Here is a 22,800-nt window from a genome sequence, read left to right on the forward strand (position 1 = left end):
TCTTGTAGAAAGGTGCCAGCAGGTTCTAGTTTCTGTGAAGAACCGCTGAATAGATGACTTTCTAAAGAGCTAGGGAATTGAAAAGGTCTTTGTGGAGGTTTCCTCTATGGCTTTGGGCTATAAAAACCATTTTGTTTCTAATTGAAAACTTTATTTTTAATTAAATAGTCTTTCAGTGGACACTTTTATCTAGAGCAGCTTACATATTGCAAATTACATTTGTTATAGAGACAAGCCCCTGGAGCAACCCAAGGGTAAATGCCTTGCTCAAGGGCATGATGGATCCAATGAAGATCAATGGAGTTAAACCAGCAACCTTCTGGTTACCAGAGGAGAAAAAAAGACGCCTTTGGTAATAGAGAGAACAGTATCTATGTAAGCTGTAGTTGAGAGGGTGTCTGATTGCCTGTAATCCAGGAAGGACTCAAGTGTCCATTGATGTGTTAGTGCCACTCATTCAGGGGTCATTCAGGCCAAATGCTGGCTCACCTTTATCCAAAAATGCCTCTGGTCAATGAGATGTTGCAGATTGAGGGTAATTTAACTTTAAATGGATAGTTGATCCAAAAATCATTTACTGATGTGGCCATATTAGCAGAACTGCAACATATTTTTGCAAGCAAAAAAGGGTCTATTGTCTACTGTCAGTAGCATAGAGAGGTAGGAAGCATTTCCTATACAGAAGTCACTTTCAAACCAAGAAACTTCCTGTTGGTCAGTGTGGGAAAATCACATGACCAACTGGAAAATAAGCAAAACTTGCATTTTGCAACACCCAATTATGCAGATATATGTTGGAATGTCTCCATTTCTCAGAGCAACAGACATTTTTCAAATTATTCTTACGTTGTTCCAGTCATGCAGGTTTGGACTGACTTGATGGTGAGTAAATGATGACAGATGCTACATTTTTGGGTGAACTAACCTTTTCAGACAGATCCAGCCATTAAGTCTGCTCATACCTGTTGCCCTTTTGTTCACCTTGCATGATGGGGCTGACCTACGGAAGACCTATTGCTGGCCGCCTCCATGACTGAGAACGATAACTGTATGTGTTCATGTATGTGTTCATACCTGTGTGCTGGTTATGACATGAGGGTGTAAATTCCTTCAGTCTTGTCCAGTCTGGGCTGTATGTAAGTCTTTCTCTCTTTTTCTGTCTTTAGCTCTGAGCCATCTTTTGGATGGCAGCCCAGTTTTATCACAGGGCTTCCTTTCACAAAGGGCCTTACTGCAAAAAGAAGGACTCCTCCTTTTTACAGGCCTGGGATGGAGCGCATGAGAGGGAGGGATAAAAAGTAGAAAAATGGGAGGAGAGGAGGGGGAGATCAGGTAATGAGCTCTCGGACAGCTGTTGACATCAACTGCTACTGCTCAGCACCTTTAATGAAGGCACACACACCTCTTAGTCCAGTAACTTAACCATCCTTTTGCACTGCATCTGTGGTGCAGAGACATTGTTATTAAACTGGCCTCTTGAAGTAATTTTAGAAGGTAGGTCAACTCCTGAATTAAAGTTTTTAATTAGGGGTGCACTTGAAATCAGTTGTTGTCTGATATTAGAGATTTATAACTATTAGATATTACATTTATAAATATCTGATAATAATGGATCTTTATTTTATTAATGTAATTTTTTTTTTTTTACAACAAATCATTATCCACTTTTATTTATTTATTTTGTTGCTTAGTGCGTTAAATGTTTTGTGTGTGTGTGTGTGCTGAAAAATAGTATTTTTACCATTTACATTGCTTTTTTAAAGTAAATTTACCATGTAAATATTAATATGTGACCCTGGACCACAAAACCATTCATAAGGGTCATTTTTTTAAAATGAATACTTATACATCATCTAAATGCTGAAGCTTTCCATTGATTCATGGTTTGTTAGGATAGGACAATATTTTGCAGAGATTCTGGAATCTGAGGTTGCAAAAAAATCTACATATTTAAAAATCTACATGAAGTTCTTAATAATGCATATTACAAATCAAAAATAAAGTTTTGATATGAAGAGTTTGGTTTCAAAATGCTATAAATACATTTAGATTAATTTGAGTAAAAATTTGTTTTCTTTACCAAGAAAGTGGCTAAGTGAAAACCATTATTTTCTGTTTCAAACTTGCACATAGTATCTTTAGGTTATAATAACATAAAGTCCATGTTTTGATTTTCAAAGATTTATTATAAAATGTTTTCTTTTTCCCCAAAATGCAAAAACAACAAAAAAACTAAACAAAACAGTACTGTTCGTTTATTTTTTTATTTTTTTTAATGCAATAAATCCATTGAATCAATATGAAAGTTGTTTTTCATATTGAAACTGATGAAAATACAAATTTTAAATTGATCCACATGATCCATTATAATCTTATATACAGACACTGGACTAAAAATACATTCATCAGTCATCACTCCCAAAATGAATTCAACGAGTCATCTTGTTAAGGCTATAAATTAAATAAAGCAATAAAATTTAATTTAGGTCAATAATATCTTATTAGACCACAGAAATTCTAAAATGGCATTTGCCTTGCATTCAACTTCCAAAAGTGCATTCATCCTTGCTATGTTACATTCATTTAGTTGACTAGTGCTATGTGCTGTATTAACAAAAACATAAATGTCATTCATAAAAACACTAAAACTGACAAGCTACGCAATATCGCATTCGATTATTTATCTAATGAATGCGATATAGCATAGCTTCTCAGTGAACTACGGTTCTGTGTATTAAATGCATCTTAATTTACATCTGAATGCACATGCAGATTTACCGGTACTATTAATCACAGAACCAGCTTTACTGACAAGATGCGCATGGCAATCACGTGCAATTTATCCCTTAAGCCCTTGTTTGTTGATCATAAAGTAAAAAGTAGATGAGGAAAATTAGGATGCTGAGTGTATTCAAAGCGCCACCATTACTGTCCAGAGTGCATGGAATTGTGCACTGTGATTGTTTGAGCAGATATAATGCATTCTGCAAAGAGGGAGACTGTCTTTTTTCATGGTTTGGAAAAAAAGGGAGAAAACATTACCTAATAACTCTGCAAATAGTGCATTTTGCATAAAATTATAAATTGTCTTTTCAATACCCACCAGATACAATACTGATTTTGGCGGAAGCTCAAAAAAAAAAAAAGGCGTTTATATAGGCGTTCAATAAAATCAAATAATCAAAAATAAATAATTTTGATCCATACAATGTATTTTGGCATATTGCTACAAATACACCCCAGCGACTTAAGACATAGTATCTGGAAATTGTTCAAATCTTTGTTTGACTATTTTATTTTATTTTAGTTTCAGCTTGTTTACTTTTTTCAAAAAAAAATTAGATTGTAAATTTGCCTAGTACTTGACAAATTATTATCTGAAATTAGTTTGACTCTTTGTTTAAATGATTGTTTCTCTCAATACATCAACATTTCTACTCTAGCTGCATTATGTGAATTTACAAATGTCGAAAAACAGCTTTCAGTAAGATAAAGTCTGCAATCAGTGAGAATACATCCAGCGGAAAGAGACAGTGATGCAGTGGAGAGGAAGGAAATGGGGTTGTGTAGTATGAGGTGGTACGATGACAACAGCATGTGAGGAGGATCTGCCTGTGGGCAGGAAGCCGTGGGCAATGAGACACAGAGACAGAGAAAGAGCCACGGTCGGTTCCCCTCATCAGGAAGTTGGCAGCCAGAGGAGGGCTGTGTGTCCTTGTCCATCAGTCACTGCTCGGAGAGAGGGGGGCCATGCCAGTCAGTCTATCAATCACACCGCTCCAAAAAACCTGGCCAATCTGTGGCCCGTCTGCCACACTGGCTGCATGCACAACAAAGCAGTCAGTCCACCCCACTCGCCAGCATGGGCTGAAATACGAGGCAAAGGCGAAATCATGGAGATTTCAGTGGAGGGAAGCAAGATTATGTTCTGAGAAATGCAAAGCGAGCGACACGCAAATACACGCCCAACACGCTGAAATACTTAAGAGGAATTGAGACGCAGAGAACTATATTTGCAAAACAAATGGGAGTCTTTAGAGACACTCGTTGGACGAGCGCCCATGCAGAACTGAACACACATACGCTCACATGCCAAGACTAGATTTGGGAACAGAGCTCCACTGAAGATTCAATCACACCCAGTCACGTACACAAAATCTACTCTTCTATTGTGAAAGAATAGTTGTTCCGCAGCCAATGCGTCATATGCTGTTCAGCTAAAAGTAGTGTTGCAACACTTAAAACACATGAAGCTGACACTTGTTATTTTTTGTTCTTTTAGACTTGTGTACTCGTTAATTTTTCTACTGTCATTCTGAACCAAGATAAAAAAACTCAAGGTCACAGCTCACTTCCTGTTACCCATGTGGCCTGATTTGTTTGCACTACTTGTTTATTGTGTTACCAGAGTCATTTCTTCAGGAAATGGGTTTAAACTTGGACCACTTTTTCTTCAGCAACAGTGACATGTTTATAGTATGCATGCATGTTTATGTGCACGGCATTGTGGGCATTGACACTTACCCACTAGATCTCACCTAAATAGAGATGTTATGGATCATATTTAGATACTTTTTAATTGTATCAATTTAAGAGTTAAAAGTTTCTTAATAAATATGAAATACTTAAATTATATACTTTATATTATAATGCAGAATATTTTTTATATTAAATATTAATATTTATATAATAATGTTTTATTGTTTAATTTTTTTAATAGTTTTATGATTATATAAACAAACATGTTTGTTATAATTATGATTTATGTATTTAAAAATATTGAATATTTTATAATCATATTATTATTATATTATTTTATATTATAAAAAATATTACTTATATTTTTAGTAACATAAATAAATATTTTAATATATGTAAAATGTATATTTTTTATGTAATAATATGTTTTTTTATTTCTAAATATTAAATATATATTAATAATAATAAATGTATATGAATAATTTGAATAAATATTTTAAATAACATAAATACTGAAAATGTTTATTAAAATATTATGTTTTTGACACCCCTGTTGTGTTTATGTATGTATATTTTCCAAGAATTGGATCATTGTGTGTGTTTGAATATTTACTTATCTGTAAAAAAAATTGCATTTGTGTATTTACTTTACCCTGGTGTGTGCTGTATGTATCGGCTTGTAGATATGGACATTTTCCTACAACAGGGACACTTTGTCTGGGTTGACACTGGGATTAGCATAGGACGGTCCACCTGGAATACTTGTGTACAGAGGACACACAGAGACCAGTTCTGGGCAGAAACACAATACCAGGCAGGAAATGAACAGCGTCTGCTGATAACTGCAGTCGGCTTCTACCTGTCCCTCCGTCAGCAGCCATCCGCCCTCTGCTTTAGCATTGTGATGCAAATTAAGTCCCTGGCTGGAGAGCTGATAAGGAGGCCTCTCATTTCAGAGCGCTTTGTTTCCCAAACAGAGGAGAGCTTAGCAGAGGGGACTCAGAGAGGGCCTCTGGGCTGACATAAGAACCCATCCCATTGTGCACCCTGGGAGAAGTGTTGACTGATATTTGGGAAGAGGTGTTAGAGGGAGGGAAAGCGACCGGGGTTTTTACGGCAGGAACCGTCTCGGGTTGTTGAGAGATTCTGATGGATTTTTGTCCCTCTCCCCCCTCCCATTCTTTTTACTCTCAGCTACTCAGATGGTGTCAATCATTAGCTGTTTCTTCACGCCACATGCAGTTTGCGATCCTTTTCAGGTGCTTGTCATTACCAGCATATTGCCAGTATTGCTATATAAACAAATGAGTTCACGCTAGGTTCAGTTGAGAGCATTGATCCTGGTGTGCAACATTTAGTTCAAAGCATATACTTAGTATTCAAAACACGTATGTGTTGTGATAGCATACATGTTTGGGGTTTATACTAGAATTATAACTTTAATGTGACCTATTATGTTTGATAACCTTTTTTTCCGTTACTTCTTCAGTTATTTTGATGGTAATTTGCTAGTTAGTGTTCTCAATGCACCGATATATCGGCTAATAATAGGCAATGGCTGAGTAATTATTGACTCTGTCGGATATACAAAAACAGCCAATGATCAGGGCTGATTATATCCTGTTATTTACAAAGTTATTTACATCTCTTTCAAAAATGTGTAATTGTACATTTGAAAAGGTAAAAAAAAGAGAACCATCAAACTATTGTATCTATATCGGCACGTCATTCTAAATAATCGGATATTCGTTTCAGCACTGAAAATTTGTATCAGTTGATTTTTCTAAACGAAACTGGAACCTGTTCTCATAAGAATCCTTTATCGTACTTCAAAGTAAAAAAATAACTAACTTGACATAGCACTACAGTTGGGAAACAAATGTCATGCACGTTGCTAGTTCAAATGCAATTAGCTTTTTTATACATCATATACTCAGAAAGCTTTTGCATTTCTCACTCTCGCTTGAAGAATAAGCGATTTGTTTGTAACCATGGCCATGAACAGAAGGCCCTACTGTATGTGAGCTCGACCTTAAATGGGCCTATTTGCCTCTGCTCGTTCACCCCTCCACCCTCATCTTTTTCTTTCTGTTTTCTATCAAATTCCTCTTTTTATGCCCCCTTTTCTTCTTTTGAAGTCTCCAAACTCTTGTAAAAGGCCAAGCTGGTGGTTTTTGCTGAATCCTGTGGTGGGACAGCGAGGGAGGGGTTGTAGGTTAAGTTTAGGCTTTCCATTGAAGATGGTTGAAGAAGGTGGGGCAATAAAAGTTAGAAGTTTAGAGCCTCTCTGTTTTTTTTATTTTTATGATTGGGCCTTTTTTTTTACTAGCTCGGGCTACAGCTGGTGGTGTGAATGGCTGCCTGAGGTGTCTGAGTCTTAATAAAGACCCCACCAGCCGGGCTGGGGCCTCCAGTCCAGCCATGAGACCACCTTTATAGGCTTAGCTTACGAGCAGGGTCCTCTATTAAAACCTAGCAGGACTGCACTGAGGAATTTAGGGCCGGGAAACAAGTGGAAAAATAGGGTTTGTGTGTCAAAGAATGGCAAGGGTGAAGGCTGGGGGGTTGAATTTGTAATGACCAAGGGCAAAAGTTGACTTTGGCATGTGCAAATGTGAAATAAAGAGTTTAATCTGGTGTGATATATCAAAGTAATAACTAAGGGTGTAAGGATACACTCATGTCAATAGTTAAATTGTTTTTTTTTTTTGTATATGTTATTGTTTGTAAGACACATGATCACAGTTTTAAAGTAACTTTGCAAGCCCCCCAGGCTGTGACATAGATGAGCTACCTGTCTTATCGGCTCCGCTTATCTGTCTGCTAGTGTTAAACTGTTTGTGTTTTCTTTTCTTTCCAGTGTCAATCACCGCAGCCTAATCCCTTAAAATCCTGGACCCCTAAGGACAGGGTGGGCTGGGGGGCAGAGCTATAGGAGATGAATTCAACAGACATGTTAACTAGACTTGACTTTTACCTAGTTGGCAGATGCTTTGCATACAATAACAGATTTAAAAAGTGGCGATGGGTGGCATCTTGTGTTTTCTGCTCGGGGGCATCATGAAAAAGCTTTAGCGAGTAATCATGATGGTTTTCAAAGCCCTTGTGTGTCTTTGAAATCAGATACGGTTTAAAAGGTTCACGGTAGGATCTTTTCTTCTCTCCATGTGGCGTTTAATATCTCCCTCTCATTAAATCCTCCTGTGTTGTGTAAATAGTGTGAAGTGATGTGATTAGACGAAGCGTCTGATGTTTTCTTTTCTCTTCTCTTCAGCGGTGGAGACCCAGAGCACCAGTTCGGAGGAGATGGTGCCTAGCTCCCCTTCTCCACCACCTCCACCCCGTGTTTACAAGCCCTGCTTCGTCTGCCAGGACAAGTCTTCCGGGTACCACTATGGTGTCAGTTCTTGTGAGGGCTGCAAGGTAAACAACTGAACTCCCATCACCTGTGGCCTGACGAATCTCATGTTCTTCATGAGTCTGTTACACAATTTGTCTTGACGTTTGGCAAAAATGCGAAAAATACTGAGAGAGACGTGGAGGTTTCGCTCTCGCATGTTAAAAGTACTCGAATACTAAAAAGTATTTTCGCTCCTGTCAACACCAAGAAGCTAAGACTGACTGAGGAACTTGTAGTGCAGGGAGCAAAAATGTTTATGAAAACATACAAAAGGTCACTTGAAAAGGATACAGTTGCGCAGTATCAGCTACACGAGACACAGAGTAATGTGGACAGTATGTTAAAGGGATAGCTTGCCCAAATATGACAATTCTGTTATCGTTTACTCACCCTCCACTTGTTCCAAACCTAGATAAGTTATTTTTTGCCATTGAAGGTTATTTTGAAGAATGCTGGTAACCAAACACTTGACTAAACCATTAATTTTGGGGTAAACTGTCCCTTTAAAGCAGTGAGAAGCAATGCAATACAGCATTTTTACTATGTTTAAGGGGTAAAATATGTGTTGTACCATATACCTCTGTGGTTAAATACAACTATGGTCAAGATTTAAGCAGCTCATTGCTTTCAAACATCATAAAACAATATAAAACTGTGGCATTATGATGAAAGGTACCAAAGTCCAATAAATTAATTGTCCTATATTGTGCGTGTTTGTGTAATATAAAAAAAAGAAATGCAAAAAATTATTCTTCAACTAAGGAGCAGTTAACATATAAGAACCATCTTGTCTATTTTTGACTTGACACAGCATCTTAAAAAATGTGACCTTCATGGCACAAAATGCTGAAAAAACGGTCTAGCACATGTTTACATACAAAAACAATTTCATGAACTCAATAACATGTCCTGTCTAAACCGGTCTAGTTAGTTTCATTAACACCAGTTCTAAGCCATTTGTCATAAGTAATATTACATTTGGCACAATAACAATATTTTCATTCATTTGGTTAATGTGTGGTGACAGGTATAAGGGCCATCACTTATCAGATTTTTAACTATACTTTTATATAAGAAAACAAAATGACATTAGCAAATCAGCAACTTTAAACAATATACTGACAGCTTGTGTAAGTGAAATGATAATGGCTGACCTACTCTTCAGCTTACCTACCCGCTCTCTCTTGGATGTCTGCTCCAGGGTTTCTTCCGTCGCAGTATTCAGAAGAACATGGTTTACACCTGCCACCGTGACAAGAACTGCCAGATCAACAAGGTCACACGCAACCGTTGCCAGTACTGCCGGCTGCAGAAGTGCTTCGAGGTTGGCATGTCCAAGGAAGGTGAGGGTTCAGGTCTCTGTCAGGCACGAGGGCTCCTTGGCCTTCATCCAAGACCCGCATACACAAACACAAATATAGAGACGGGACAGGAGACAGACGGGGACATGCTGATATAGGTTAGAAGCTGTGAAACAGACATACAAGCCAGAGACACACAGACAAATTTAGAGTGGTGAGACTTGAGCGCCGGGACAGAGAGGCAAAAACAAACTGTAGACAGCTGTAAACTGCCAGTTTGAGACACTTGAAGACACAAAAGACAAATAAAAGTTCAAACACAAACCAATAAAGCTGGTTAGCATGGAGGTTAAAGCTCTGTATGAATGTTCACAAATGGGTTTCGTGTCTGAAGTTTCACCCACATCAATCCATCAGTGCTAGGTGTGATTTCTTTGGTAGCCTTTCCTCTAGTCACTTTATGACTTGGCGCTAACAGATTTGTGTTGTAACAAAGACAATAGCCCGAGGTTGAGAGAGCGAGTCTGGGGCATGCGTTTGTTCATTCGCCAGGGTCACGGCGATGATGTCACGGGGAGAGTGGCACATTGGGCCTCTATGTGTCCGTTGGGACATGTATGTGTGCATTTATATGTATGGGATGTGTGTAAGGACCGGGATCACATTGTGCTTTTGCTATTACTGGATATCCTGAGAGGAAGGAAAGAATGGGAGGGGGGCTAGAGAAGGGGGGTGGGGGGGTAGGGTTGGCAGGGCTGTCTCCCTTGGGTCGGACGCACCAAAACACCCACGGAGCCTGATCTGAGGCCATGTTTTAGTGATTGCATTTGCAATTCAGTATACAGTAACATTGTGTCTTATCCAAGAAACATGCAATAATGCAACGTGATAAATGGGTTCATTTTGAGATTTTTCAAACAGTTGATAAGCGACAAGATTAACGTCACAAAACCTGTCAAGAACTTTTCCTGGCCATATTTCCCCTCAAAATCTATAGAAAGAAATTTCTATAGAAAATAAATATTATACAATTAAATTATTTTTGTAAATATACAATGTTTTTTATGAAAATTAAATATATATTCTTATTATTTATTTTCATGTTTATATTATTTAAATGTCATGGTGGTATTTATTATATATACAATTGTCATGGTATTAAAATAAATAAGAATGTGTGATATAAGAAGCAACATATAAAACACACACACACACACACACACACACACACACACACACACTATATATATATATATATATATATATATATATATTTATATGTGTGTGTGAGTGTGTGTCATTTGTTGTACCCAATTCATGATTTAAATACTTTATTTAAAATTTTATTAAAAAATAAGAATCAGTAATAAGAGGCATCATAGGAAAAAATAAAGAAAAAAATAAAAAATAAAATATATATATATCTCCGAGTAGCTAAAATCCTGTTCCACATTACTATATATTAAACACATTGTTTCATTGTACAAGGTTAGACATTCTGAGGAATTAAGCTCAAAATCATCATTAGTTTTTTTTTTTTGGCACATCAGTTTCACTAGGTTCTGCATTCAAGTACTAAGATTATAGTTTGTCAAATTATGAGTGAAGCTAACTCATTGTAGAATAATTAAGCTGCCTCTCTTTGTGAATCTCAGCTGTGCGCAACGATCGAAATAAGAAAAAGAAGGATGTGAAGGATGAGGTTGTTCCACCAGAGTGCTATGAGCTGAGTGGGGAACTAGAGGAGCTGGTCAACAAAGTGAGCAAAGCACATCAAGAGACCTTCCCTTCACTCTGCCAGCTGGGAAAATACACCACGGTGAGTTTTTTTCTGAAAATGAGCGGATCTGTCAGCAATGGAATGTGGAATTTATTTATTGCGGTGTAAACGGACCATGTCAGATGTAGTGTGATAAACATGTTCCATTATTGAGAACGATAAAAGATAAATATTGTCATTTATTTAAACTTCATGTTGTTCCAAATCTGTATGACTTTTTTCTCCTGTGAAATTCTTTCAGAAGAATTTCCTGGACAATCTTCGATATAATGAAAGGAAATGAGCACTTGGGCCATCAAGCTCCAAAATGACAAAAAAGAGCCATAAAACTGACATTAAAGTGGTCCATATAAAGTTGAAGAATTTGAAATTCAAATTTTTTGCATAATTTCTCTTGGTGTTCCATGGAATAAATAACAATATGGGTTTGGAATGACATGTGGATAAATACATGATTTATTTTGCACACATATTAATTTATTTTCTCCTTTTCTCTTCCTCAGAACTCAAGCTCAGACCACCGGGTTCAGCTGGACCTGGGTCTATGGGACAAATTTAGTGAGCTCTCCACCAAGTGCATCATTAAAATTGTCGAATTTGCCAAACGCCTTCCGGGCTTCACCACCCTCACCATCGCAGATCAGATCACCCTCCTTAAATCAGCCTGCTTGGACATTCTAGTATGCGTGCCTTCCTTTAACAATCTCACCTTGATGTAGACCATGCATCTACTTCATTACTTTCACATAATTCTTTGCCTCATAAATGTCTCTGTCTCTTGCAGATGCTGCGAATCTGCACGCGATACACACCTGAGCAGGACACAATGACTTTTTCAGATGGACTGACCCTCAACCGGACTCAGATGCATAATGCTGGTTTCGGTCCGCTCACTGACCTGGTGTTTGCCTTTGCTGGTCAGCTTCTGCCCCTTGAGATGGATGATACAGAGACTGGCCTCCTCAGTGCCATCTGCCTCATTTGTGGAGGTATTACACATGCAGTTTTGTTGCAACCTGCTGCCACCTAGATGAAGTAACAGGGGAAATACTTAAACTATTAACAGAGATTTAGCTAATATTCAGAATTGGTTTTAACCTCCAAACCACTAAAAATGAATGGAGGTACTACTATACTAACACTAACCTCTTTTTCTGTAGACCGAATGGATCTTGAGGAGCCTGAGCGTGTGGATCGTCTGCAGGAGCCACTCCTGGAAGCTCTGAAGATTTATGCACGCCGCCGCCGACCCAACAAACCTCACATGTTCCCTCGCATGTTGATGAAGATCACTGACCTACGTGGCATCAGCACCAAGGGTCAGTTTACTAGCCAGAAAAGACATGGAAATCACCTCAGCATTACTATTCTGGTTGATTTGCAAGATTTAAATCTTGATGAAAATCATATGTTTGTTTTTTTTTCAAATGCATTAGTGAACTTGAGGACTATTCAAACCAAGAGCAGCATTATTGCCAGTGTTTTTGTGCATCGATGGTATTCACACAGAGGGCAACGCAAATTTTCTGAGTCTCTGAAAAAAGTTTGCATACTTGAGCAAAAGCAAGATGCACTCCATCATTCACATGCTTCAATGCAAAATACAAGGCATTTGACGAAAGAGATTAATCGTCCTTTAATGCAAAATACACTGCCAATTGTAACAGATCTATGTGTGTGTGTGTGTGTGTGTATTTTTTTATTTATGTATTATTTGATCAAAAATATGGTAAACTGTAATGTTGTCAAATATTATTACAATTTAAATGTATTTTTTCTATTTGAAGCTGGATTGTTAGCAGCCATTATTACTTCAGTCTTCAGTGTCTCATGATCCTTTAGAAATAATTATAATATGCTGATATGGTACTTAAGAAATATTTCTTATTATTATCAATGTTGAAAACAGTTGTTTTGCTTAATATTTATGTGAAAACCATAATAAATATTTCAGATTTATGTGCTGAATAGAACATTCAAAAAACAACCTTTGCAAAAAAAAACCTGACCCCAAACTTTTGAACAGTAGTGTATATTTAAATATCGTACAATAAATGTGAACAATAAAAATCTATTTATCTATTTACTGTATAATTTTAAACATTGATGCCCAAAATTGGTGTGAAAATCAGTTTAAACAGACTTTCACTTTCTGCTTGGTACTAATTACCCTAATACATATTATGTATTATGTAAATGACACCGTCCTTAAATCAATTGTTTGTGTGCAACAGGAGCAGAAAGGGCCATAACTCTCAAGATGGAGATCCCAGGTCCCATGCCTCCTCTCATCCGGGAGATGCTGGAAAACCCAGAAGCCTTTGAGGATCAGGCTGAGTCCACAGAGAAGAAGCCTGAGCCCGAGCCCGAGCCTGAACAGCCCACTCCTCCGCCGGCCCTGCTCACTGTGAAGAAAGAGCAGGAGGACGAGGACGACAGCTGGGCCACGGAGAACGGCAGCGAGCCTTCACCAGAGGAGGAGGACGACGATGACGATGACGGAGAGGAGGAGAGGGGTACAGACAGCGATGGAGAGGCCTGGGGTGGCCAGGAACCCAATGCGGATGTGTCCAGAAAGAGCCATGGAGGAAGAGCTCAGTGAGGAAGCGTTCTTCTTCCAGCCTTACCTGTACAGACACTCCTAACTCAGGCCACTCGGTCAACGATGAGAGACATCAGTGAGTCGATCTGAGGAAACTCACGTAAAAAACCTCTTCTCAGGACCTCTCCCGCAGAACGAGAGGGAAGGTGAAAGACAAAACAGCTGGCTTTTCCTACAAAATAACATCGCTTTTATAAAACTTGTTTACTTTGAAAAGGAGAAGCCAAATGGACTTATACCATTAACAGCTGACTCTCAACGGGTTCAAAAAAAGTCTTTCAAAAGAAAATACAGGATGAGAACTGAAAATGCTAATCTTTTTCTGTTGTCGTTGACGCCTTCGAATATCATTTGGACTTTTCCAGCCTTGAGATAGTTTGTTCTCTTTACATTTTATGAATAAGCCCATACATATCTATATATACTTTTATATGTTTTGTTGTCCTGTATACTATTTTCTTAGTTATATTTTGTTTGGATAGCTTTCCTGGGCAGACTTACAGAAAGATAATCGGATTGCTATAACTGGCAGACTTCTGCTGAGTCTTTATCCAGCTGCTTGGTTGGGTTCTTGGGCACTTTGGCTCAGCGTTAGATGTCATTGATAATCAGTTCAGTGGCTGGGTATCTCCCGTCGAATGATCCGTGTTTTTAGGGGAATGCCATTACGTATCGGCTTTCATTGCGTCACATGATTCGCTGCCAATTGAATGGTGTGTCTGTGCCAAAGTTTGCAGCTTGTAGGGTTCAACTCCTGTCAGGGAGCCCAGCTCCAAACAGAAACACCCACATGTCCATTACCTTCAAGTCTCTGCATCATGCATATGATGTCATACTGGACCGGTTTCATTCAGAGTGCTCAGGCAGAAGTTATGCAGCACTCGAGTGGAATTAACTTTGACCTCATCGGCCCAGACGGTTCTTCAGGATAACTACACAAATTCATCCGGACGAATTTTCTGAATCTCATGTATCACGATGAAATACAGGAATGCAGACCCGTGCTGACACACGAACACACACACACACACACATTTTAAAAAGCATGTTACATCAGACTCAGGGCATCTCTGTAAGGACCAAACGCTTGCTGTCTGGCTGCAGCCTAGAAACGGGCAATATTTATGTGTTACCTTTCAGAAATCTCGCCGTGACACCATTAACTGAAGTAAATCTGCGTATCTTACACAGAACTTCATTGCAGAACTTTCATCTTCGTTATAGAAATAGAGTTCTTTTTCTAATGTTACCTAATCCATTTTATTGCCAAAAACACACAGTATGCAATTTGGTGGTCGTGTGCCACTGAACATTAAAAGGTATCAGTCTCAGTCAAGCAATACAACTATGACCAGAATTCAGCTGTGTGTGTGGATGTGCGCGTGTGTGTGTTTGTGTGTTGAATGTGAGGATGGCTGCACTCAATAAGCTGTAGTGTAGTACTTTGTCAAACGAATGTCATCACTGTGGTGCTGTCAGAGAGTGTGTGAGCTGTCATACTGACCTCTTCTCCTTCAGAGTTGCACCACAGCCACATGTATAGCAAGTGGAATGTTGAGATTACTTTAACTCTTCGTCATATTTTTCTTGTTCTCTAAACTTGGCTAATGTATTGTCAGTCCTTTGTTCGTGTTCAACAAATTCTGTTATATAAAAAGCCATATAAACAATAAGAGGCACAATAAACTTTTTTTTTGAGAATCTCTCTGTTATTCATTTATTTATTTACTATTTAGAATTTAGAATATGCTTGAAGAATTTTTTTAAGGAATCATCAAATTTAGGTATCATATTTTGTGCTTTATTAGCCTACATGTAATACAAGTTTTTTATTATTAGTATTATTATTATTTCAGTTGGCATAAATTGAAGACAATAAATTAAGTATAAATGTTTTACAATATAGGCTAGTTATGCATGTGTCCATCCAATCACTGAAACTCCTTTCAAAACTTGTTAAATGTGAGTTTAAAATGTGCATTTATGAATTTGTAAATAAACATTTAAATAAAGTTTTAAAAGGGCCTTACACACAGCTCGTTTTGGGCTAGTTTTGAGTAGAAATTGGGAATGTTTTGTTGTGAAAACCTGGCAAACCTACTTGGATTGGCTTCATTGTCGTTAATAATTAAATGAACTAGCTCCACCTTAATTTTCATTTGTATATTATACGCAAAATTAGCTTTAGTTAAGAAAAATTATTATTATTATTTATTTATTTATTTTTTTAGTTAAGCAAAATGTGTGATGAAATCAAGTCACAATGACGTAAATCTTCCACGCCGCTGCGTCCGCCCGCCAAATTTCAACATGGAAACAAGAAAAAGATTAGAAAGAGACAGCGAGGATTTTGCCGTGAATAATGACTCAAATTTCGGTTTGTACTTTTCACAATAATGTAAGATAGCTTTAGAAGACTTGAAATATAATGTATTAGTCGTATAGGCTATATTTATGATATTTTTATGATGTTGTATCCGTTTTTACGCTTAACAGGGCCTGGTCACACTCTGTTCTGTTGAGGAGAAACGAAAAGCAGTTAGGACTTTCTTCAAAAAAAAAATAATTTTGTTCCTTACAGAAAATCATACTCGTCTTGAACGACACGACGGTGAGTAAATAATAACACAATCTTAGCAGACAACATTTACAGTAAAACAACGGATGTGAAACATTTAAATCCGCGAAGAATTAATCCAGCAGAGGGCGATAGTGCACCACAGATTAGCGCTAATGACTCTGCTAGCTGGAGAAGTGTCATTTATCAAACACTAACCACACACAAACACTACTGAGACCAAAACTAATGGATCCTGCCAGTGTGCCCTCATTTGTCTGCATGTGTCATACAGTAATTATCTGAGGACAAAGAAACATCCCTGCATTACTCATACTGGAGCGTTAAAGGCTCAGACATGAGGCAGGGCGGATGGTTACTGTGAAAATTTGGCTTCATCTAGAAGAAAAAAAATTAATCATTTTGATAATTAAATATGTGATCATTAAAAAGTATTTAATATAGTATTAAATACTTCTCAATTGGTTAAATTAAACTGTCAATTTTTATAAAGTATCATTATTATTTTAAAAAATTTACAAGATAAAGAGATGTTTATTATTGCTATAAAATGTAAGGTTTCCCGGTAAATTAATATCAGAATTTATTTTGGTTAATATTTATAAGTGTTTTTTTCTGAATGATACAGATGGCCACACCCTTTCAAGCATGTTTTCATATTCACAATATACCCATAAAGGACAACTTCATATGGATTTATTTATGTCTTTCTGAATGCATGGACAGACACAGTACTTGATGGATTCAGACTTGGCCACTTTATTTGTAAAGAGCACACAGGGGCTCACAATATACAATTCTATTTATTCATAGCTCAAGGGTATTGTAGTAAACAGGGATATGGTACTCTTAATTAAAAGATTACTATAATTAAGTTTCATTAAAAAGATCAATAAACTAGGGCTAAGATTAAAAACAAGGCCCATACATTATACACTGGTTTACAAGGACCCCATATATTCGGTCCCAATGAGATGTTGCCATGGAAACACAGGGCAGATAGGCTGACTTGATGGATTTAAAGAGACAGGACATGTTTTTCTTTCCACTTTCTGTGGTGTTCAGAGCATAGTGCTGAGAGTAATGAGAGTTAAATGAAGGAGAAGAGAGTAATAATAAAAGGCAAGAGCAACGTGTCTAGGCTATGATTGTTCCAATTACAAAAACAACAAAAGAGGCTCATGTGGAGAGATATTCATTCATTTATTCTGATTGAAGCCATTTAAATGGCTATCAATAAAACCTACAAAAAATAAAAAGAACTGGATTCTTTTGAGTGGAGTGGTGCATGCCTTGGCAAAATATGATGTCATGGTGTGTTTGAAGATAAATTATGGTCAAATGTGGCCCCCTTTTGTCTTACGCCTGACCCTAGTGTTAAAAGATAATGTAGTCTACTTACTGATTTTCATATTTAACTACTGCAGTTTGAAATCTGTGAGTTTATTTCCTAGAATTATTGACTTTTGTTATTATTGACGGTTTATGCTTGTAAACAAATAATAACAGCTTTAGCATTTATTTATTTTTTGCAACTAACTGTATATTTTACAAATGTGTCTTTTCTAGTGGCTGATAAAAACTGAATCGATGTAGGCCCTACAATATCTATATCATACTGTTGTATCTTAATTGTGAGATGTAGTGTCCTGATAAGGGCAAAGTACTTGAAAATATAAGTATTCATTTTGTGAAATAAAGTCAAAATCACAGTTGTTACATGTGCTTTACATATTGTAACAGTGGAAATGACTTTTATTAAAAAATAAAAAATCAAAGCTGCATTGGTTTTCATAAGGCCGAGCTAGTGATGAAGAGGTGTCTGGGACAAATAATATTTAATTTGTCCTATTTTTGCACATTTAAAGGAATAGTACATCCAAAAATGAACATTTGCCCAAAAATGTACTCACTCTCAGGACATTCAAGATGGAGAGGAGTTTGTCTCTTCATCAGAAACAGTTTGGTGAAATTTAACATTACATCACTTGCTCACCAATAGATCCTTTGCATGAATGGGTGCCGTCGGTATGAGATCCCAAGAAGCTGATAACACATTAAAAATAATTGTTTTTAATGAAACAAATCCATAATGAATGTGTGTTTAACTTAAAATCGTTACTTCAGCTAAAATACAAGGCCTCTATCTATACATACCTCCAAGTCTATAGGTTTCCTTGACAATGACCATCAGCTCATCTGCATTTTTTGGTACCTTATTTCTCATTTTCCTCTTGACCGTATCCCATAGACTCTCGTGGGGTTCAGGTCTGGTGAGTTTGCTGTCCAGTCAAGCACACCAACACCATGGTGTTGTGAACAGCCAGCTTCTTTGGCAATGAATGTTTGTGGCTTACCCTCCTTGTGAAGGGTGTAAATAATTGTCTTCTGGACAACTGTCAGATCAGCAGTCTTCCCCATGATTGTGTAGCTAAGTGAACCAAACTGAGAGATCATTTTGAAGGCTCAGGAAACCTTTGTAGGTGTTTTGAGTTGATTAGCTGATTGGCATGTCACCATATTCTAATTTTTTGAGATAGTGAATTGGTTGGTTTTTGTTAAATATGAGTCAAAATCACCACAATTAAAAGTACCAAAGACTTACAATTCTTCAGTCTGTGTGCACTGAATTTAATACCCGAGTTTTACAATTTGAGATGAATTACCGAAATAAATTAACTTTTTCATGACATTTTAATTTGAGATGCACCTGTATTAGTTTTTTTTAAGTCCTTGAAATTATTGAAAGTAATTAAACTGTAATAAAAAAGCAAAGGAATACAATTCCAGTAATAAAACAAGCAAAAGATTAAAATAGAATAAAAAATATACAAAAAACAAAACAAACTGTGTTTTAATTTTTTTATGCACATCTAAAGTATTAATTTAACAGCCTACTAGAGAAATTGAAATGGCCTATCTAATGTAAAATAAAACTGCATAGTCTTTCAATATAAGAATTAAACTTCCTTTGTTTCTTATTAAAGCTACGAAAGTCCTTCAGTCAAGAGCAGTGAGTGATTTTGAATGTGTCTTTAGTTGTTTTATTAATATTAAAGGTGCAGTGTGTAAATTCTAGCAGCATCCAGCGGTGAGTTTGCGAATTGCAACCAACGCCTCAGTCCCCTGCTCAACCCTCCCTTTAGTTAAGCTACGGTGGCCGTCACAAGTAAAGATGTCGTTGGTAAAGACAGCAGAAAGCTATAAGATTTCCTTACAAAGGTAAATTACTATTTACTTAATTATTCAATAAATCGATGTTACTGCAAGTGTTAATGTACTTGTTATTCATTGTATGCGTGCTTTATTAGTATGAACAACAAAGTGACGAAACGTGCTCTGTAGAGTGGTTTGACTGTTTAGGGCTACTGTGGAAACATGATGACGGTGTATGTAGATAAAAATTGCTCCATCTAAGGTAATAAACACATAACGGTTCATTAAGTAAGGTCTTTATACACATCTGAAAACATAGTTATGTATGTTATATTGCATTTCTTTGAATAGATAGATAAATATTACACATTGCACCTTTAAGCATACAGTCGGCAGCAGAAATATAGCCCACGGTCACTTTAAGAGCTGCACTGATCCAATTTACTGTTCTCATTCTCAACTCTTTACATTCATTTATTACATAACTGACGAGGGTGTACGTGAACCATTTAGGCGCTAAAAGATGACTATACATGTCCGTGTTGTGTTCCGTCTCCGAGCGGATACACAGTTATCTTCCATAGGAAGCACAATTTCTTTCACGATTTTAAAACAGAAATAAATCTAATCAACTTAAATCAAGCACGTCCCATTTTGCAAAACTCTCGTTACATGATTTTACTGATTTGCACGTGAAATTGGCCTTTTATGGAGGAACGAAAGAGCACCGCTGGAAAGGGGCCGCAATAATAGTTTTATCTCGATTACTGTATTTTCATAATTTTTGGAGGGCAAAATCAAATTTGACTGAATTTCGATTAATTGCACAGCCCTAGCTAGTAGCTTCTTTAATGGGATTTTTTTTTCTTCTAACAAAAGTTGTCAACCCACTTACTAGAAATTAGGGGTGTCCATGGTTAACCGGTTAACCGATTAACCGTTAAAAATTGCGTAACCGAGTGAAACATTTTGCTCGGTTAAGTGACGTCAATGGTGTGCATTGAATTTAGTTGTAATACATTTTTGCACCACCAGAGACCGCCAGAGCGCTCTCAGACATTTGTAGTGTCCACAAGAAGAAGTCATTTTTCTAATATGAAGCGGGCAAAAAAAAGTACAGCGTTGGAGCACTTTAAAATTGAGAGTGACGGGGCAAAATGCAAGTATTGCAATACAGTGCTTAGATATACTTCAAGTACAACCTCGTTGTTGTAATCTCAACAGCCAACACCCGGGCATCATTAGGCCGGTCAGGACACACTGGATGCGTGGCGAAAGCATCTCAGCTGCGTGGCGTGTCTGTTTTTAATTCAGCTCCCATGTTAACAGGTTAGAGCTTGCCGACTGCCTGCGTGAGACGTGCGGCTCGTTTTGTACACAAATACATATTAATTCATGACATTTTGATATTTGAAAGTCTATAGGTTGACATAAATTCAGATATAAATGTAATTAAAATAAGTAAATAATTATCGATTTTCAAATATTGTACTTGTCAAACATAGTCATAGCCTTAGCGAGGTGGCCGCGGAGTCTGCTTGTTACCTTTTGCTTTATACATTTTAGGCTTATTCTCAAATTCAGATTGTGTTAATGGGCGGCATTATTAGGCAGTTTTAATAGGGCAATTTGACCGGAGAGATTAAATTTTGTCGGACATTTCTTTTTTTTTTCGGCCAATGTCCGGAAATTACTATGGTTATGGTTACTATGGCACACTATGGTTAACCGAGTATTAACCGCTAAGGGCCTCGGTTAACGGTTAATGAAAAACTTGAAAACGTGCAGCCCTACTAGAAATGTAATAACACACCTATCAAACTGCATGATTTGAGGTATTATTCATATCAGTGGCACAATAATATTAATAATAATGCTCTAAAGCTTAAGAAATGTTAGAAATTGCAGAATAAAAGTGAGGTGCAAAAACATTCAGACAAAAAGTGAACTCAAAAGAAGGTATTAGGATGTAAAAGAAAAGAATGACTCTAATATCTTGCCCAGCAAGTGGAGACCATACACGCTGCACTGGTTTAATGCTGTTCAATCAACTTGTAATAAAATGCAAAATGACCCGTAATATATTTTTCATTTCTAATGTTAGAGAAAATACACTGGCTGGAGATGTTTGGAGAAGGAGAGAGACATATAGGGGATATGATATTATATGCTACACATCATCTGCAGGAAACTGGGGCAGTGCCTTCCTAAAAGACATGAGAATGCGGAAAAGGAAAATGAGAGAGAGGTAGATAGGTAGGTAGCGAGGGAGGGAGGGAAGGAAGGAAGGAAGGAAGGAGAGCAGGTAAAATGTTGTAATGCCAGGGTGCAGTGCTGTGGCCCCAGGCTCTTCATATTTTTTACATTTCTAATTAAAAGAGATAAAGAGTGAAGGAGTCATCAATCCTACAGTGATTTCCCTGTTAAGGTTTTAGAGGCAGCAGTAAAGCAGGCAGCCCGGCTCCATTGATTTTATAATTAGCTCCCGTCATGCTTCTAGGGGAGTGAGTGAGGAAAGGAGAAAAAACCATGGGTGAGCTAGAGAGGGAGTGGTATAGGAAAAGCAACAGAGGAAAGAAAAAATGGGGTGAAGGTCAGCAAAAAGTTGTTAAAAAGCAAGAGAGGATAACAGGAGGCCAATGGTCCAATTCTACCTAAGTATCTTTACAGGTAAATCAAAGCCAGTGTAGTGTATCCATAATCTAATGTACCATTAGGACCTTGTGCTGTATCAGTGAAATTATATTCTTGTGACCAAAATGGATCTAAATATGGTTTTTTTTTTTTTTACTTGTAATTGTTAAAATAATGTTTAGTTATTTTGAACTTACAATGAACAACAACTGTTTGACATTAAAATGATTTATTAAACTAGTGTATATGTACTATTATGTACAATGCTACAACAAAACTACTGTCTTAAATTTAGGCATGGTAACACTATAATAAACATAAATTTGATATCCGTTTATGCATTTTTATAGTCAAAGATTTGTATGCATGTAAAAAGTTATATACAAAATATGCAGAAGATTAACTGTAATTATTATTTAAAGATTTAGTTAGTTTTAGATTTAGACAGTTTAAGATAATCTAAATATAAATGAGCATGGACAAGTAAATGTACAATAATGAATGATACAGATGAATAAAAATATAGTTTAAGTTAGACAATTCAAACATGAAATAAAGAGCTACTTAACCCAAAAATGTAATATCTGTCACCATTTACTTACCCTCAGGTTGTTCCAAACTTGTGAATGTGGGTAACCACAGTTGTTGGTCCCCATTGACTTACATTATATGTTTTTCCATACTATGGGACCAGCAACCGTTTGGAATAACTTGAGGGTAAGTAAATTACCATTTTTGCGTGAACTATGCTTTTAATAATAAACATTATGAATACCGTTATGTAATAAATGATGTAAAATTGTTAGTTCATGTTACCAATGCATTAACTACCGGAAACAAATTATCCTTATTTTAAGGTGTTATCCAATA

At 36.9% G+C, this 22,800-nt stretch overlaps 1 protein-coding gene across 3 annotated transcripts in view; it reads left to right on the forward strand.

Moving 5' to 3' along the window:
• LOC113041568 (retinoic acid receptor gamma-A) overlaps positions 1-15,263 on the forward strand; it is a 54,142-nt gene extending 38,879 nt beyond the window's left edge. For all 3 annotated transcript variants that reach the window (XM_026200170.1, XM_026200171.1, XM_026200173.1), the window contains 7 exons: positions 7,754-7,902; positions 9,081-9,222; positions 10,836-10,999; positions 11,464-11,640; positions 11,745-11,949; positions 12,121-12,279; positions 13,195-15,263. In XM_026200170.1, the coding sequence (XP_026055955.1) occupies positions 7,754-7,902; positions 9,081-9,222; positions 10,836-10,999; positions 11,464-11,640; positions 11,745-11,949; positions 12,121-12,279; positions 13,195-13,562 (1,364 nt within the window). In that variant the 3' untranslated portion in view covers positions 13,563-15,263. The remainder of the gene's footprint in view (positions 1-7,753; positions 7,903-9,080; positions 9,223-10,835; positions 11,000-11,463; positions 11,641-11,744; positions 11,950-12,120; positions 12,280-13,194) is intronic.
• The last annotated feature ends 7,537 nt before the right edge of the window (positions 15,264-22,800 follow it).

This window comes from Carassius auratus, chromosome 23, assembly GCF_003368295.1.
Source record: "Carassius auratus strain Wakin chromosome 23, ASM336829v1, whole genome shotgun sequence".
NCBI classification, from domain to species: Eukaryota; Metazoa; Chordata; class Actinopteri; order Cypriniformes; family Cyprinidae; genus Carassius; species Carassius auratus.